At 40.1% G+C, this 18,733-nt stretch overlaps 2 protein-coding genes across 3 annotated transcripts; both read left to right on the top strand.

Moving 5' to 3' along the window:
• Positions 1-269: 269 nt before the first annotated feature.
• LOC123469409 (thioredoxin domain-containing protein 17-like) lies at positions 270-1,090 on the top strand. Of its 2 annotated transcripts, none has more exons than XM_045168374.1 (4): positions 270-523; positions 572-619; positions 679-760; positions 821-1,090. In XM_045168374.1, exons 1-4 carry the CDS (start codon positions 403-405, stop codon positions 966-968), a joined length of 399 nt encoding a protein of 132 aa, XP_045024309.1. In that variant the 5' UTR covers positions 270-402; the 3' UTR covers positions 969-1,090. The 2 variants fall into 2 exon arrangements, with proteins under 2 accessions (XP_045024309.1, XP_045024310.1); XM_045168375.1 differs by having other exon boundaries at positions 276-523; positions 590-619.
• Positions 1,091-6,965: 5,875 nt separating this feature from the next.
• Positions 6,966-14,976, top strand: LOC123466394. Its single transcript, XM_045168373.1, has 10 exons — positions 6,966-7,445; positions 7,608-7,900; positions 8,005-8,358; positions 11,001-11,221; positions 11,903-11,977; positions 12,055-12,108; positions 12,194-12,230; positions 12,304-12,407; positions 12,490-12,829; positions 14,571-14,976. The coding sequence occupies exons 3-10, from the start codon at positions 8,262-8,264 to the stop codon at positions 14,696-14,698; spliced, it is 1,056 nt and encodes a 351-aa protein (XP_045024308.1). The 5' UTR covers positions 6,966-7,445; positions 7,608-7,900; positions 8,005-8,261; the 3' UTR covers positions 14,699-14,976.
• Positions 14,977-18,733: the final 3,757 nt, after the last annotated feature.

Below are 18,733 nucleotides of genomic sequence, written 5' to 3'. Positions count from 1 at the left end.
CCGGTTAGCCTCGATTACCCGGGGGTTTTATCCTGAAAATTTAGCAATCTCCGCCACAAGATGGCACTCATTCACCAGGAAAAAAAATGTCTTACTACTCCCTCTTTTTAAAACTTGGCGCCTTCCAAGCCACCATTTTCAAGATGGCGGTGTGTATACCCGGCTTACCCATAAAACTGGCCCTGTCTACCCATCTTGACAAATAGGCTACCCGGATCGCCCATGAGCGACTATTTTTCTATTTTTGGCGTCGATCCGTGGGTAACCCGGGTTTTCGGGAACCGGGGACGAGTCCTTAGTTTGACAGATGACAGTTACTCTGCATGACTGATTCGATGAAGTTTTTGTAAAGCTTAGAGATTGCTCCTTTTATCAAACGTCGTTTTCTCTTCAATTCTAATAATGGTCCAGAAACTGAAAGCTGAAGGTTTTGACCAATTCCAAACTGTTGTCAATGAGGTTGAAAACAAGAACCCAAATGGGGAAGTTTTTATTCTGTTTTCAGGTTCCAAAGATACAACAGGTAATTTAATGCTGCTTTATTCTAGTAAATTGGAAAATTTTATTTTAGTTTTCCTGGTATTTGTAGGTCAGAGCTGGTGTCCTGATTGTGTTGAAGGTAAGTTGAATACTGTTGTGTCATGCAAATTCTCGCTACAACTACTTTTATTATTAAAGCTGAGCCCGTAATAGAGAAAGCTTTAGAAAGTGCCCCAGAAGATGCAACTTTCATATATGTTGGTGTTGGTGATAGATCCTTGTAAGTAATATTATTTCTGAGAAATTGATAACCTTTTGAATAACCATAGTTTCTTTTTAGTTGGAAGGATCCTAACTGTGTTTTTAGACTTGACAGCAAAATCAAACTAACATGTATCCCAACATTAATTAAATGGGGAACAAACAAGAGGCTACTTGACTACCAATGCAACAACCTTGATACTGTTCTTATGATGTTTGAAGATTAACATCCATTCAAATCAAACTTATTCAACACTTGTATTTTTGGTTTGATTTCTGATTTGGTTTATGGTACTGGGTTTGGTGCAAAGATTGTATGTGTTGCATTAAAGATATGGTATTGAACTAGTCTTGCCATTCCACGCCTTTTTAGTCAGCCGATTTAGCAAAGTTAACTGGTATACATTGGGCTATAAAGTGTAATTTGAAAATTTTTCCCATCTTGCAAGCAAAATGAATTATTTTGTTATATTGTCAGGATTTGCACAACACTATAAAGCTAAAAACATTTATTGACTAATTAATTTGTTGTAACGACAGCGTATACTACCTTTAAATCACATACTGCATCATTATCATTAAATCATACTGAAGTTTCGTTATGAATTCAATACTTTTTCAACTATCGTGCCTATTAATATGGAATACTGTGATTTGTGGAGTGTAGAGAAAAATTATGGGCTAGAAAACTAAAATTTGTTATCAGCAGGCTCTAACGAAATCACGTGGTTTACTTTCTTGCGCTAACCAAGTCGCAATATTGTTGCATGCGAAAGGGTTGCAACGGTTTGTGCACAATAGAAACGCTTGTGGACATTCTTCCAGAGCTATACCTGGCTAAACTGGCAAGCAACATTAATGTAGAGTTAAGGAGGGCCCCGTTGTCCGTATCAAGTTTTTCTTATAAGAAACTGGCGCGTCGTATAGCAGGTCACACACAAAAGAGTGTTTTACAAACTCTTTATTAGTTTCTTGACGATAGCTGTTTAACGCACAAAAGATAATTGTGAGGTAGTCAGCATTTGTTTACGCGTAGCTTATTTGATAGCCAGAAACGCCTTGCTTGTAAATCCCGATCAAGAAGAACAGTATGAAATACGGGGTTAAGTATGAGAAGCCGTACTAAAATTGAAAAGAAGTTGAAAGTCGTCCATCTTCTTATCAGTCGTTGTTGCTTGTGGCTGAAAGGTTGGAGAACATCTAGTGTTTTTCAGACATATACAGCAGAGGAGCGCACTAAAATGAAAATCGCCTTTTTTTTTATTATTTATGTTTCAAACGAATATCTTGAAGAGGTTTCATTTTAGGAAATGAGAAAGTTACGTATTCAACCAGGTGACTTTGGTAGGCAAACAATTCCTAGTTTTTTTTTAAACAATACATAACCAATTGTTTAGAATGAGAAACTTGAAATTCGGAAACATCACGACGCCCGCCTACCTCGAGAGTTTATTGCCCTGGGGATGCGAAGAGTCAGTTTAGCTTAAAGCAGCCACTAACGCATTGCTGCATAGCCAGTGAAAAGTATTGTGCCTCTCTTCTGTTTAGATGCACCGGAAAAACTCAAAAGAGAATGAGAGTATGGGGCTTACATGAAGATCGATGTCCGTTTTTTCCGATCCCTAACATGAAACCCTACTTTCCTCGACGCTCGTCTTTAGACACACACACACACACACCCAACACCTCGCCTTCCTTTTTCTCCTTCAGTAGTTACAGTGTCTCCTTTTACTGTTACCATTCGGCCATAGTCATTCGGTTTGTTTCATTCGATTCGTGTTAGGCTATCAGCAGCTATTACCGTCTAGAGTTTATTTTCTGCAAAGAGTGCATACTGCCGTATGCATAATATACAAAAAATTGCCCCTTTTTTCCCCCTTTAGCTTGTTGATTTTGAATAATAATGCCTATATTCGTTAAGTATACCGATTGCGATTAGCAACGCATTGCATAACGGTGTGTTCCGTGTTTCTCTCCAGTCCAACAGGAAAAAATGTCAAAACATCGTTAAAAAAGTTATGACAGATTAATGATAAATGGGGGGCAAACTATAGCCAGTAAGCCCAAGCCATGACGATGATTGGTTTAATGATGATTAACAGCAAAATGTCTTGCTGAATGGACTCGATTTAGCAATCTAGTCACAGCCCCAACTAAAAGTAACAAATGTCACTTGCGCTGCGTACGTTTTTTGATGACTGTAGCCGTTTGACTTAAATGAGGATTTTTGAGGCTCTTATGTGAGGTCACTTGAGCAAAGTTAATGGATAAAAAAGAAAAAAAAAAAAAAGGTTTTTCAGCCACCAGCCGACTAGATAGCATCAATCGATAGTTGCAGAAAGTGAAGGGCATCCAGCCAGCCGAGGGATGCTGAGGAGAGAAAAAGAAAAAAAAGCCAAAGAAATCGGACGTGTTCGAGTGGTTGCTCTGTCTCATTTTCTCACTTCGATGCTAAACTTATCAATGTCTTATCGCTGCTTTGGAATGTTTCTCGCTGGCTGCCGGGCTGCTACTCGCCCGTCTTCCTCATATATTTTCTATCTTGCTTTGCTCTTTTTTCAGACGAGTGACCACTTGATGCCGTGACCAAGATGGTTCTGAACTGTAATTCAATTTACTCAACATACAAGTTCAAACCAAAAGAGAGAAAAGAAAAATGGGGCAAGTGTTCATCAGTTTTCTTATTTCAAAGGGGGGCCACGCTGCTGGGCTCTACACCGAAAGAATATAAGCCAAGATTGGGTTAGTGCTGGAACAATGCGTGCTGCCAAAGGCCGGGACCGTACTGGCCCGCAAATTAAATCAGACTGGCGAGGGGGAAAGGGGGCCAATACGGAGTGATTAAACGCGTCGTGTGGCAAATATATAAAGGTTAGAACTAGTGATATAAAGGGCCAATATAAATATATGTTTGTTGTTCCAATCACGCTTCAGTTGAGATGGGTATTCATCGGTCGGATGGCCAAGGGGGCGATTTATTCATACAAGAAAGAGAGAGAGGGAGACAGAGAGAGAGAGAAAAAGACCACTGGTGCACTTGAATGGCAGTATAGACCTCAAAAAGGACGTGCAGTGGGAGAAGAATGATCGACGACTATTGGGAAATCAGAGGGAACAGCGGGAATACCGCCAGCACCAGCAGCTTTTTGTCTGAGGCTGGTGACGGCGTCAGGGCTATATGGTCTCTTGAGTTCCGACAGTATGTCATCGGCCAACACACACACGCGGGTCCGACAACAAAAAAATGGGGGGTATTGCAACCATGAACAAGCATCCTTACGCTTGGTTGCTTTTCAATTGAAAAAAATATGCCACGTAATAAGCGGTTGGTATCTGTCCTTTTTTTTATGCCGAGCACCGAAATTCGCTTCTTAGATTTATGCGTCAATGTTTAAATAAAAGCAGTCGGGCCACATAAAGTCCATTCTTTGCTCGCTCGTTTCATTTTTTTTTTTTCTATTGGTATTGACAAGATTACTGGCGGACTTGTAAAGTGGCCTATACTATCGATCCATTTGTTAGCCGACGCTTTGCTGCTGTCTTTAAGGAGAATAAAAGTGTATAAAAGAGAAAGAAGAATGCTCGTTGTCCTAACAGATCACGAATCCTGTGGGTTTCGTACATAAGATAATTAGTAGGCCCTGTATATAGTCCCTCACGTTTCGTCGCGGTATATGAGTTAGACATTATATTGCTGTGCTATGTATTATATAGATGGATAGACATATACTTGAGTAGGAACTTGTATTTCTCTCTCTCTCTCTTTCTCTCGATGTGCTGAATCCCCAAGGTGTCGTCTTTTGTCCTGGAACGCTGCAAGTCTGGCGATCAAGAGTAGCCGAGACTCATTGCCAGTGAGAGGGGAAACAATCATGCTGTGTCCTCCGTTCGTCGACATCGATGGATAGCCCGTGTGGTTCGGCCCGATGCTGTATGAAGTAATTTCTAATACACAGACGTGTGAGCACCCTAGATCACGATTAAGGAGCAATCGGGGTCATGTCTCTTCTCATACGTTCGCCTGTGTCAACTAACTTTCGAACGAACGTCATCAAACCATCTCCGCGTTTAAGCAGAAAGCGGTTTGAATTTTCCACCTCTTTGTGCTTGTTCAACTAAACGTGTACGATATTTCCTGATAATTTAGCGTGTATATCATTGGAAAGAAATCAAGCTACGCGCAGTCGTCGGACAACAGGTGATGGCTAAATCGCGTATACGGGTGGAGGTCAGTAAACATTTTTTAAAGAAAGACACGAAAATTTCGTGAGGAGCCAAAGGTAATAGTTCAAACGGAAAGAGCGCGTAATACCAGTGCGGACATCATTTTGTATACCTTAATGAAAGGTGATGAGACAATTGCCGTCGGCTTGTACGGATCAAGGCCAAAACAGCGCTGGGCAAAGGAAAGAGTCGGTGTGTCCCGCCTGCCCAGGAAGAGCTCAAAAGGACAAGGCTTAAACAAAAACACACCATCGATATAGTACAGTCCAGTTCATTTTCGTTGCTTCTACCTGTGGACGAAAAGAAGACACTCGACCATAATGAAAACAAAGAGGACTCGGCCGTTTGGAAACCTTATGGTGTGCCTTTGATTTTAATCATTTCCCGTTCGCTCTTCTTTAAAGTGCAACGCACACGAAACTGTATACGAGGCTGTACAATGTGCTACACGATTTCATTAGTTACAAACTCTGCACTACTGAGATCGTTGCTCTTTGAAAATGTATATTTATTAAACGACATGAATTCAATAGCCAAAAATGGTCCCGAACGATGCGATGCAACCAACTCGAGACGTTTATGATTTTAGAGAAACATAAAGGGTCGGTTTTGTTCTTTGTTTTAAGTGTTTTGAAAGAAGTCACTCGCACCCTTTTGAAGTGGTGCGCTGTGACAAAGTTCCGCGCACCTTCCAGCCAACGGTATAGTTGTCCCTGCATAGTTATGCATATCATCATCGTCAAATCTATTGAAGTAACAGGGCGCAACTACAAGACAACATCTTACCTATTATACACTGTCATTGTTGTCAAATTTCGAGATAATGAACCGCGTTGCAATGCAAGAGACATTACCGTAATAGGCCTATAAGCCATAAGAATAATTTAAAAGCTTATTTAATTATGTAAAGAAACATTGTTAAAAATGACAGAATGAGTATAGTCTAAGTGTCTGACTAAGCCTCAGTTTAGAACCGCAAATTTAATTGGTTTATCGCTGAAAGCCTTTACGTGTCTAACGGGCTGAGATTCGACTGGACGATTCGGAACATGTAGAGCTTAGCTCAATAAAAATGCATATTTCTATTCCCGTAATAAGAGATCAACGTGAGGGGAGAGGGGGGGACCTCTGGACAACTTTATGACCAATTGATTTACCTTCCAAAGAGAGAGAGCAACGCATTGCGAAACAAAAGGATCGATCAGCTGACATGGGCACATGACAACCAACACGACTCGAAATCGATGAAATCAGATCGAAGATGAACGAGTTCAAGAATTCAAGAGGTATCTCATTTGAATTGCAAATGCAAACGTATCAACCTGATGTGCTCCTATGGAAATCGCTGTGGCCCTGGTCGTATTTTCGAGCTCCTTTTTATTTTCGTGTATAGCCACTTCACATCCATCGGGCCACTATACACGACTTTGTTGAGAAACTCACAAAGACAACCTTATGACTGTACCCGAAAGTTCCTCTGTCATCCCTCGTTACCTGGGCTTGCGTATGTGTAAATATACGCAGTGCGAAAGCAGATAGATTCAGAATACCTATAATCCAGGTTGCTGAACAAGACATAGGTTGACTTGTGCTAACAAGCAGCAGGTTAATCCACGCCCAACGAATACCATTTTCTTCCTCAAAATTCGTGAAAAGAATGATGTACTTTTGTATGGATCTGCCATGACTCCAGATTTTGCGGTCTCCCCCCTTTTGACAGTTGGAAAACAAAATCGACAGCCGATCGAACGAGTCTGTTGGATACGTATTTGCGTTGCCGTAGATACGTATATATGCATACTAGGTTAGGGCGTTTCCTTTCGTGACAATTTTGATTGAATTCATATAGCCCATGTTAGGTATTGGTTGACGCATGCATTATGGCATTGTCAACGGGGAAATGGTGGGGGGGAATAAGCCACGCGTTGCTTGTGAAAAGGTGAGAGCCTTTCTCGACGATGTACGTGATATCTCCATAAGCTTGTTTTCGAGTGAACTTGATAGTTTTTTTGTTTTGTTTACGATCGGCAATAGCCATAAGGCTGAAATGGGCGGTGGTATATAAGACTATTTCGTAAGCCATTAGGTTGTATTATTGAAGGATGTTTGGGTTTAAGTGTTTGGCACTCGTCAAAAGCAGATGATTTTTAACGTTCTTCTCCAGTGCCAAAATAATAGCAAAGGGAGATTTTTTTTTAAACGTACAATTATAGATGAGATCGATGTGGGGAAAGGAAAAAAATAATAATAATAATCTAAGAAGTAATAAATAAATGGAATATGTCGCGTTCGGTCTGGATTGAGCAGCTGTTTGCCGATCGTGTTGCAATGGCTTTTATCAAAAGTTGTCAAATTGGACGATTCCTCATAAATATTTGTTATCGTGATTTGTTCTTAGGATCTACCGTGAGAACAACTGCCATCGCGACAGCGAATTTATCGAAATGCAGACTGTGAGATATTGCGCTTAAAATAAAAAGGTAAAATGTAATTTTTGTTTTTTTTCCTAATCAATTTATTTGAGTCAATTTCTCTGATGTGTTGTGAATTTTATCGAAGCTCAAGAACAAGAGAAAAAAACAAACAAACTCCATCTTCATTATTAAAAAGGTGAGTGTACTGACTATTTTCTGATTGTCCAGGATTATGAAGACAGACATCGTTTAACTGGATCCTGCATGGGAATGGCTGTTTGTAGCCTCGACAGCAAGTAGAAATTGGCGGGCACACAGGTCGAAAGAAACAATCCAAACTGCAGCGCAGACGCTGACGCTCTCCTTGGCTGCTTGCGACTGTCTTCCACCAACTAGATCCCCCTTAGCTTATACTATACCGTGGTCGCGTGTGTCTCTCTTTCACACCTTAACCCACTCACGTCACAAACGGGTGGCTACATTGTTACACGTTCAACTGCCGACGATCAAATCTTTTAACAGTTCAGTGTTTTTTTTTTCTACTTTAAAAAAAAAAGGAGCAGTTTCACACACCAATATCGAGTCATGTGTTAAAAACCATTATTTTTTTTTTTTTTCGTTTTAGTTCATTCTCAGGTGTCACGAACTGATTTAATTACTAATGTGCACGTCATCACTGTGGAGCAGCGAGAATAAGGCGATTTGAACGGCACTATTTCGGCCTTTTCAAAGCCTACGCATCCGCCGTGTAGCAATAACGCTTGTCCGCTTTCACATCAATAAAGGCTGTTGTGTTTCAAAGTTTCGGAAAAGAAAATTGTTGCGGGAGAACCGATAGATGATCAAGCGAAGCAACCTGTTTCCGTAACACGTTTTGCCTCAATGGATGTGCGCGTCTACAACCGAGTGCCGGCGATGATCGTGAACTTGCGATTTATCCAGTGGGTTACGGCTCTGCTCGTTATATTCCGCCTCGCTCGTAAGTCATACAACATTTATAGCTAATCGCATATACCAAGTTAGAAAAACTGAGTGAGTTTTTATTTTATCTATATAATGAACGCGTGGGCTTCTAAAAAATGATCGGTTCCCAAGTTAATCAGACGGAAAATCCCATTTGCAAAGTTTATTTCCTGATTTGTTTTTGATAAATTTTAGCAGCCGAAAAGAGAGGACAAATGCTTATAGCTGCAAAGCTTACGCGAACAAAGTTCGACAAGTCAAACAAGTAAAAACAAAAAAATTATGAAATCCTCCGTTTACGGTTGGCTGCCGCTCCGGCAGTCGAGAGGCCTCTTTAACAGTTGAGTATTTGAAACGATTTTGTTGTTGTTGTTGTTGAAGGACGGGCCATTTAAAAGCCTCAAGTCTTGGGAAAGCTTAGAACTTGCGTCGCATCACGACAAATTGTTGTACCGTAGTCTAGTCGACGAACAATCGCAGGAATAACTAAACGAGGTTAGCGTTTCTCTCGGATTTGTGCATCTCACAGGTACAACGTAAATTGTTTTTGACATTTGGAATGCAGACGTGTCTACTAAACGGATAGTATATATATCTATATAAACGTCATTTCCAGCAGAGTCAAAAGGTGCGTTCAGGAAAAAGAAAAATGAAGAAATCCAAAACAGTTAGAAATCCATTTTCACCATTTGTTCGGGAAATGGATGATTAAGTGGAACACTCTACTGGAATTAGGACATTATAGTCTTTAACGTCTACAATTGTTGATCCATTTTGGCCGATCTCGGTGTTTTTTTTGTTTGTTTGCGGGATGAGAATTACGTCGTATAGATGGGAGTGCGCTAATTTCTGATGCCGGCCTTGTGGTTTATTACCCAGCAGATCAATAGCTGATTTACTCTCATTCGCTTTTTTGTTTTTGTTTTTTGTTATCTCTTTGCTAACGACCGCAGTATATTCCGGATAGGTGTTACTCACCCTTCAAGGGAGAAGAGAGGCTTTTACCGCTCAGATATCCGTTATTGTCGATCTCTGTCAGGATACTCACTAAATAATTAACTACTACTATTCCGGCAAACATTTTAATCATCTTACACCTCTAATCAGCGTCAGAGTATCGCTGAACTATAATACATGGGGCTTTCAACCTTAATAGATTGAATTGTTTCCTCCAAATGAACTTTGTGTCTCTGTGTGTGTGTGCTGTATATAAAAAGCTGAATCAAATGATTCGCTACGCCATCTGATGGCGTCCCAACACCGGAACAAAACTGACGTGAAATATTTCTTTAATCTCCTCTTGTTTTTTTGTTTTGTTTTTTAAACGTACAAAAAAAAAAAGGGGGCCCCCGAATGCGATGGCAATGTGACGTCACGCAACGTGGAAGAGGCACACACCCCAACCAAAACCAAAAAAGAAAAAAAAAAAAAAACAAAAACAAAACACACACATCAAGAAAGAAAGCACTACATGAAGAGTGTTCCGAGTTATCTTTTTTGAATGAGTGGCATATATGGAGTAGCTATTATTTGATTCCGCTCGTCAGGAACCCCCGCATCGCGCTCCAACACGCCAATGACTAATCCGTCGGGATAGGGCGTTCGAATGCCGCGACAAAGATACCAACGACTTAACTTTTTCTTTTCTTTTTTTTTTTATTTTTGTGAACAAAAATAAAAATGAACTTTTTACACAACGATGCATAACTATACAAAGAATTAAGGGAGGGAGGGAGGGGAAGAAAAACTGCCAGAAATCTCCTCAGGTGAAAAAGAATGCGCAATTTTCAGCATTTTTCTTCTTATTCTTCCACCTATAGTACACGCATACGTATATATACAGACGATGTACGTGTACGGCACAGCTGGATGGAAGTGCGCCGTGTCGCTATTCCACGCTATAGATGTACATAGCGTCGCAGGATTTTCGGCGCCCTGTAAACTTTCGGTCTCATAACTTGTTTCGCTCCTCTGTATCGTGTATCGATTTCAGAAACTTGTCAGCTGACAAGAGAGAGTGGACGACACGAAGTAGAAAGGTAAGATGGGTGTGTCTGCTGCAACGGAGGGTGAAAGGGACACAGAGCAAAATATAAAAAAAAAAGAAAAAGAAAAAGAAGGGAGGAAGGCTATACAGAGTTGCTCGACAAGCACGGAGAGTGGGGAGTAGGGGGGGGGGCTTTCAAAAGTCGCTAGTGTATATATATATATAGAGAAGCAAAAATCAAGGACCCAGTTTTTTTTTTCCCTCTCTGTTTGTTATTTGTGTGTGGATGAAAAATTGGGGTGGACGCGGCAGTGAGCGTGCAACGTCGTGCGTGCTGGACGCACCGATAATATGAATGCCGGGGCGCTGTTCTACTTGTCTTGCGAATTAGCCTGATGAAACATGCAATATATGTATGCTTATACAAAAACATAGAACGGGGGGATACAGCAAAGAATGAAAAGCTTCATTCCTCCGACTGTTGAAGGGCCATTCCACGGTCATTATACGCACAAATCATGCTGATGGAGTAGGTTATCTTCGTTCGTTCTTATTGCGCGTTTTAATAGCTGCGCAACGCCATTAACTGCTCGATTTTGCTGATGACATTCTTCTAGTAAGAAAATATAATTTTTTTTTCTTTATTTACGAAAAAAAATAAAAAATTAAAGCTGGAACGGAAGGGATCCAGTTGCTGCAGGTATCTGTACCCAGCGTGATTCAAGCGGGAGAAGGAGCGGCTCTGCTATGCGACGTCGACATGGAGAACGAGCGGCTCTATTCCGTCAAATGGTACAAAGACGACGAGCTGCAATCGGTCGAGTTCTTCCGGTTCGTCCCACGAGAAACACCGCAGTTGATCGTCTACGATTTGCCCGGCATTAATGTCAACGTAAGTCAATTTATTTTTTTTCTAACGACAGTCATCCGTTTTTTTGGAGTGGGACTTTTAATTAATTTGTGTGTTAAACGAGAAAAAAAATAAAATAAAATTTGCCTAATTAATGCGGTTGAAAGTCGTGTTGACGACGCATATTTAAAGGTGTTATATATACGTTTAAAGTCGTAATATCGTATATAGTTGAATAGAAATCAACAAAATTGAGCCGCATGACTGGCACGTAATTATCTGTAATGGTCCGAATGGATTCACGTCTCGGGAGAGGTATTTTTCAATGCGTGCGTGTTCCAGAGACATTTGCCGTACAATCAGCTTTAAATTGGAAACGGCAGGTCAGATTCTATTACTATTATTACCACGTAACGGACATGCCGTTGCAGAGTATATACAGAGGATCGCTTCCCTCTTTTTATTTCGTATCAAAGCAGCCAAGTGTCATCAATTTTAAATGCAATACATCCATTCCGTTTGCTATTTGATGTCACCTTGTGTCTGTACAATCAACGCATGTATAGATTGATTTATTTGACGATGACATTGACCTATTTATCTGCTATATATGCGTTAAACACGATGATATCGAGTTAAAAATCTTGTTAAAAATCAAAAAATCAAAATTACTGTCTATAATCACATAACCAACGGGCAATTGTAAATATTCTGACGTTTCAGAAAACCTTGTCAGACTGGCAACGCGTTTACCTGTCCCGCGTCAGTTTGGCTAGCAGCGGCCATTACAGATGCGAGGTAAGAAATCATCATAAAAAATGAGCACACTGCAAAGAAGCTTTAATGCAGATAAACGTTAAAAAACAAACCTCTAGGTATCTGCTGAAGGGCCAAGCTTTTCCTCGGTCAGCGGTGGCGGTCACATGGAGGTAGGTGCATTCGTTATTGACGGTCACGATCTATCCCATAAAACCAAGCATCTTTCATTGTTTGATTGCCGCTTTTTTAAACTAGGTGGTAGTGCTGCCGAAAAAACGGCCAACCATCACAGGTAAAAGTTTTATGGCTTTCGGAAAGCACTGGACGTGCTGCTGTGATGAGCTTTTATTACGCCATTAATGTAGGGGGAAAGAGTAGTTACAGAGCCGGCGATTTAGTCGACGTCAACTGCACCTCGGCCGCCTCGAAACCGGCAGCCAACATCCGCTGGTTCATCAACGAAAGAAAGGTACAAACATTTCGACAGCCTTTTTAACACTAAAATCAATCGATTGTTGTTATTTATAACAAAATAAAAAAATTGTGTTTAGGCCAATGCCAATTATATTCGGCAATATAAAGCCGTTTTCGGTGACGACGGGTTAGAGACGACCGTGCTCGGCTTAACTTTCGAAGTTCACGAAAGCCATTTGCAAAACGAAGGCAAACTAACGCTGCGCTGTGTGGCTTCCGTCAACTCGATACCGTCGGACAGCAGCTCTCATCACAACCAGTACCTCAGTAACAACAACAATCCACCGCCGGCAGCCTCCAGCACGGCATCGCTGGGCGGCTACGAGGTGAACGCGGGCAGGACGAGCTCGCCGGAACATTTCTACAACCCGTTGATTATAGAAACGATGTCGATGGTCTCAGAAGTTCGCTTCGAAGGTAAAACACACAATAAACATGCATCATATAGTACGTATAGCGCGATGTGCAAGATGGAGACGGTCAAGATTCACACGCACGTCACATCAGGGTCCCTGTATAGTTTTGTGATGGTTCGAAATGTTCTGATTGTTAGAGCGAAGATATTCCAATGCGAGACCGATCTAAAAATGATTCACTATAGCCATATAACTATAACGGTCGTATGCAAAACAATAATAGACTATATACAATCGGATTTTAAATGAAAATGGCTGTTCGCGAATTTGAGAAAGAGATTAACAGTGGGCCTCAACTTCGGGACGAACACGGCCGGATGGCCTTAATAATTGTAGTCTACTAAGTGGTTGGACAGAGAAACGTTGCATTTGGGGGCTGTTGTTTGTTCTTCGTTTGAGAGAGTTGTACTTTTTTTTCTTTTTTTTTTTTTTTTTGGAACGGATAGAAAAACTAGGCTTTCAGCGTCTTCAAAAAGTGATAGCCTACGACTGAAAAAGAGTCTCGAGAACATTCTCTGTTTGTTTTAGACTCCATCTATTTGAAAAGCGCGCGCACTTTTGAAATTTTAAGCTGCATAGAACTGTGCGCTCAAGTGAGTCTTATCATTTGCGCGTTTCATATACGAGTATATAGATTTGAGACTAATCTCTCAACGTCGAGAACTTGTACACATTAACATATCATGCATATATATGTTGAAATTCATCAACTTTCTGAGCTCTTCTTAATCTGTAAACCGTAGTTCAATGGGATATTCTTAGCTCTGTTTTTTTTTTTTTGGGGGGTTTATTCGTTGAGGAATTACTTAGCAAAAAGGGGGGAGGGGGGCTTTTTAATAAGTAGATGTACATGTAAGAGGGGATCTTATAAGCAGTTGACACTTTTATCGTCCAATTCCGCCTGCGTATATGCATAACTATTCCCTAATTCCATATATATAGAACGAGTAAAAGACATTTATGTTGTACATATACACACCTAGTCCTATTTGGAAAGTTGCTGAATAACTTGAAACCGTACGGAGATGCTTTCTTTGTATGCCAGTCGAAGTAAACCGCAAGATTAACGCTAATAAACGGCGCTGTATAGTTTCTATATAATGTCGACTGTGTACAAGAAAACCCGAGAACGGTATAGACACATTTATTTGCGTGTAATTTCGATTGAACATCCCTATATTTTTTGCAGAGCTTTCGTTATGCTCTTAATTTCTTTTTTAATTGCCCCAGAAACATGTTTTGATTTTGATTTTTTTCAAGAATATATTTTACCCTATTTAAGTCGGGAAAGAAAGGAATCATCGGATCGATAGAAGGACATGTTCGATTGACCGTGAGTTCGTTACTATACACACCGTCTGTACATGCCACACCAGTCTGCAGTCACGGAGGGCGTCCCTAGCGGCTAACAAATGGGCACAGCGAATCGATAACAATTAGACATGGCATACTCTTATAGATATAACTAATATCGGTCAGCATTCAGTTAGGAGACGAAGCGATGCTTAAAAACAGATGACTATCGGCGTTGATGTATCAAGATATAACCGCATATATGCAGGCGCAATTCTGCCATACTTGCAAGGTGGCTTCGTTTTTTTTGCATTCATTTTTCAACAATAATGTGGGGAACATTAATTTTTGGGGTAGAGATTGTTCTCTTTGATTGTATATATATTTTTTTAAATTGAATAACACATCAAGTAAACCTCTATTTCTCTAAATTTTCATTTTCTGGTTAGCGTCTAGTGCGTCACCATTGTCGATTCAGTTTGGTTCGCGCTGCTGGATGAGCCTCATTTGCGTGCTGCTGGCATCGATGGCTAATGGAATTGTTCGCCTACCTGGCTCCCTACAGGAGATCTTCTAGCGCATCGTAAACCCCCCAAAAAAAACAGCACTTGTTTTTCATCAGAAATTGTTTTGTTTTTCCTTGAAACTGCCTTGTTTTTGGCATTTGTTCTTGGTGGTTAGCCCTGGATCTCACGCGTATATACTTTTAGAAATGCATCATATCTGTTCACTCTCTCTCTCTCTCTCCCTCTCTCTATACCATCTCGATTCACAATCGTATGCATCTGCTCTATTTTACATTCACGGTTTTTATCCTGTTCGTGATCGTCTCTAGCCTTCTCCCGTCTCTCTCCCTCTTTTCTCTCTTTGCTCGGCTCTTCTCTTGATAGCTGTGTTGTATCCATGTCTATCTCAATTCAATCTGTACATATACAGTACTATACAGTTCTCTGATCCTCCACAAGTTCTTGCTTCCCCAATTGATACATATATACTATATCTAAGCTCCGGAATGATTATATGCTGGAGGGCGGCGTGTGAATTTCGGTGAACGGCAAACACGCCGCGCACATATATATAAATACAACACTCCGCATTGGATACATGAAATGCAAAAATCACCAGATAGAACAAGTCCGAATTGCGGAGGGAAAATTCTCAAAGTTCAAGAGTTTAGTCTCATCATCCCTTCAGTTTCTCGTTTCAGTTTTCCTTCCTTTTTCTTTGTTTTTTTTTTTGTTTGTTTTTTTAATTCATTTTTTGTTTGTTTATATTGCACTGTTGCGCTAAAAAAAAAAATAAAATAACAAATGGTGGAAAAGAATTTCGTCATCCATCTTTTGGATATCGAGTTCGAACCTCTTCTGCTGTTCCTCGTTGTTAGTCGAGTCCCTATATACAATAAGTATTCCTATAGGTAATTAGCATTACAGCTATATATACTCGTGTAACAGACAAATGATGTCCGAAAAATGCCATATTTTACAGTCTGTTATGTTGACCATTTCATCATGTTCTGCTTATTACGAATATACGTTGTTGTATAAGAAAGCAATGTGCTCAACGATTTCTTACGTGTGGGGTATAGTGTATAGGTCGTGGTACTCCTTGGGAGATTTCACAAAATGTAGGCCTATACATTCTTTATACGATATGAGTGTCCAGTTTCTAATGGCGTCGCTAGGAAAAACATAGAACTTTTCAAATTGGACGGTATATCTTATAAGTGGACATGTCGTCGATTAATTCATTATATGTTATACAGCAGCAATGCGGGGCAAACATTTGGGAATGGGAAGAAAGTGCTGTGGAAGGGAAACTTTACGAAAGTAGTACAGTATATACGAAAAGAGGTTGTTTTCCGTAGCCGGTTTATTCATGTATAGCAATAGAATCGCAGAAAAATTCGGTTTGCCTTATTACAAAGTATATAGTTGTTGAAAACTTTCTACTTTCGTTCGCCGTATTCCTTGATTTTTACCTGGAAATCTATTGTCAGACTGGCGTACCAACTGTCGTCGTTCCAACATCAATATACCAGCAGAACTTTTGAAATAAACAGTGCCAAGCATAGGCAAGAGATCTCATTTATATTATTTTGTAATGTGCTCTCAACATAAGAAGGAGTATAAAGTTGTTTGTTTTGTTTCTTTGTTGTTTTTTTTTTTACTTAAAGGCTTCGTGTGGAAACTGAATTTTCATACCGAAATTGCCAACCCCATCTTTTACAACTTTTCTAAATGCTTGCCACTTTTGGTCGCATGATGCGTTGAATTTCGTCTGCTATGGAGTTTTAACGTGAACGATTAGGGCATTAGCAAATTTGATATTTGAGAGCATTTCAAAGAAATGAGTCGGTCGTAAGTTAAAAGAACGGTATGTTATTGAAATAATTAACTTCAAAATAAAATATGTAACGTCAATTTGAATCGAGCGGATGAATCAATCGAGACTGACTTTGACTTGTTTAGGTAACAACACTCTAGCAAAGCTCGCACGTTGGCCATGTACACGATTGTTGACCAATCAGCGCTATATTTACACGAACGTAATTATCGATTGCCAGTGAGTTGTGTTTTGTGTTTGTTAACGGCTGGCCTTTCTGCCACATTGCGAGTGAATTATTGAAGGCAATAAGTATAGTGAAGCACTCAAAGCCTATATGTACAACCTATAGCAGTTAGCGATTGCGAAATGCAATTAATTCTGCCTTCAAGAACTCGGTAGCCATTTATAGTTTTCCGGTTTTAATTTGATATGCCGTAATATCACCTATCTGTAGATACTACTGCTGGAAGGGTTAAACTGTTAATCTGGTGATAATAATTTAAATACTCAAGAGCATCTTTTTGCTTGTGCTTATATGAAATCCTACTGTTTTTATGATGTCGCAAAACGTGTAGGCTACACCAAGCTGCAATGAGGTCGGATTAACACAATTAACAACAGCACTCCTGTTGCAAATCCGGCAGTGTCTTCTTAAACTCTTTTCCTATTGTCTATATTGTCAGTTAAGTATACTTTTCTTGTGGTAGTACCAATTATAAACAAAACAAAAAAAACGAGTTCTTCTTTAACACGTTGTCGTGAACGTCGTTGTTTCCAGCAGTACCTCAGCTGATCTAACATCATTCCTTTGATTAGCAGCGCGTATTTGTCACAACTTGGACGTCTGGCGTTGTTATGGAACTCTTGTACAGCTATACCATCCCTTTGACTTGTAACCTTTGATGAATCAGAGTCATCAGACCTTGCCACCTACAGTGGATGGTGTTAGTTTTGGCACGTTGGCGCATGGATCCTCATGTTGCACTTAAACCTCTCCGACACACAACGTATACAGTTTTCTTTGTGGCTATCCATCGTGCCAATTTAATTGGACTATAACATCACGTGCATGGTCGATAATGACTTGAACCCTGTTAGCTGCCGACACTTTTATCCTGATGAAGTGGTGTGAAAAACGAGAGCACCCGATGTAATATATGTGGTCGTTGTAATGTGTATATCCGGGACTTTTATCTTACTCGCACTCCTTTATGGTCGGACTCTTTTTTTTTTAAATTTATTTTAAGGACCACCTTTCGTATAGCCGACATGGATGAACTATTGATATTATGTAATGACTAAGAAGGAACGAATGAAGGTGGTACTGGCTACTGATATTTATTTGAATCTCCATAGTATATATACGTAAACCTGTAATGTAAGTACACCCTAAAGAAAATGGCGTCAGTGTGTGTCAAGGAATTATCATTGAAACACAGAAAGTTTTCTTTATTCCATCAACTGTTGCCACCACTTAGTGCCTTTCATAAAAGCTAAGTTTTAAAAAAAATGGATAATGGTATTGACGAGTCATTTGAATTTGGTGAGTGATGACTTATAAAAAATCTCGAGGAAAGGTGTGGGGAGGGATGACGTGTTTATCACTTGACAGAACGAGGCCCTATTTTAACAAGTGTTTTGAATAGTTACATGACTGGAGAGGTAAAGTCCTTCACCGAAATTCTTCGTGACGTGTCTCTGCTAACATCGATGTCCATCTTCTTCAGCGCCCCCTCTAGTCACACCCTATGACAGTCCAAAAAAGAAGGGAACAGCGTGCTGTTTACGGCCATTCTGACAGAGATAAGGCACACGCTAAGCTTTTGTTGGTTGTGTAGAGTGATGGCTAGACAGGTCAGAACAATCCTCTTGGCTTGGTACTCTATCATCGTTTAAGTCATAAGGTACGTACTTTTAACAAATATGCTTCACCCTCTTCTTTTTAAAATCAAACGTTTTTGTTTACTTAAAAACAAATATTGACGTTTACTATTAAAGTGAACACCACTAAATAGCAACCATGTAAGTTTGTGGGTTGCTTCAGCCCTCCCAGCCAAACTATCGAGAGGTCTCATCTATAATCACGTTGGCACAGGGTGTTATAAGATCCACCCGTCCGGAGTTCTAATTCTAATGCTACTCTTTTTCAACGGGACTTCCCAGTCTTTCTTTTTGTTTGTCGTAGAATCCAAATGAAATTTTGATCTGAGGTGTGAATTTGGCATCGCCCAATGTCAGACGTTGTATAGTAACGTCGTAACTGACATATCCCAATGATGACACT

This window comes from Daphnia magna, linkage group LG1 (genome assembly GCF_020631705.1).
Source record: "Daphnia magna isolate NIES linkage group LG1, ASM2063170v1.1, whole genome shotgun sequence".
In the NCBI taxonomy this organism is placed as follows: domain Eukaryota; kingdom Metazoa; phylum Arthropoda; class Branchiopoda; order Diplostraca; family Daphniidae; genus Daphnia; species Daphnia magna.
This window is presented reverse-complemented; position numbering and strand designations above follow the sequence as displayed.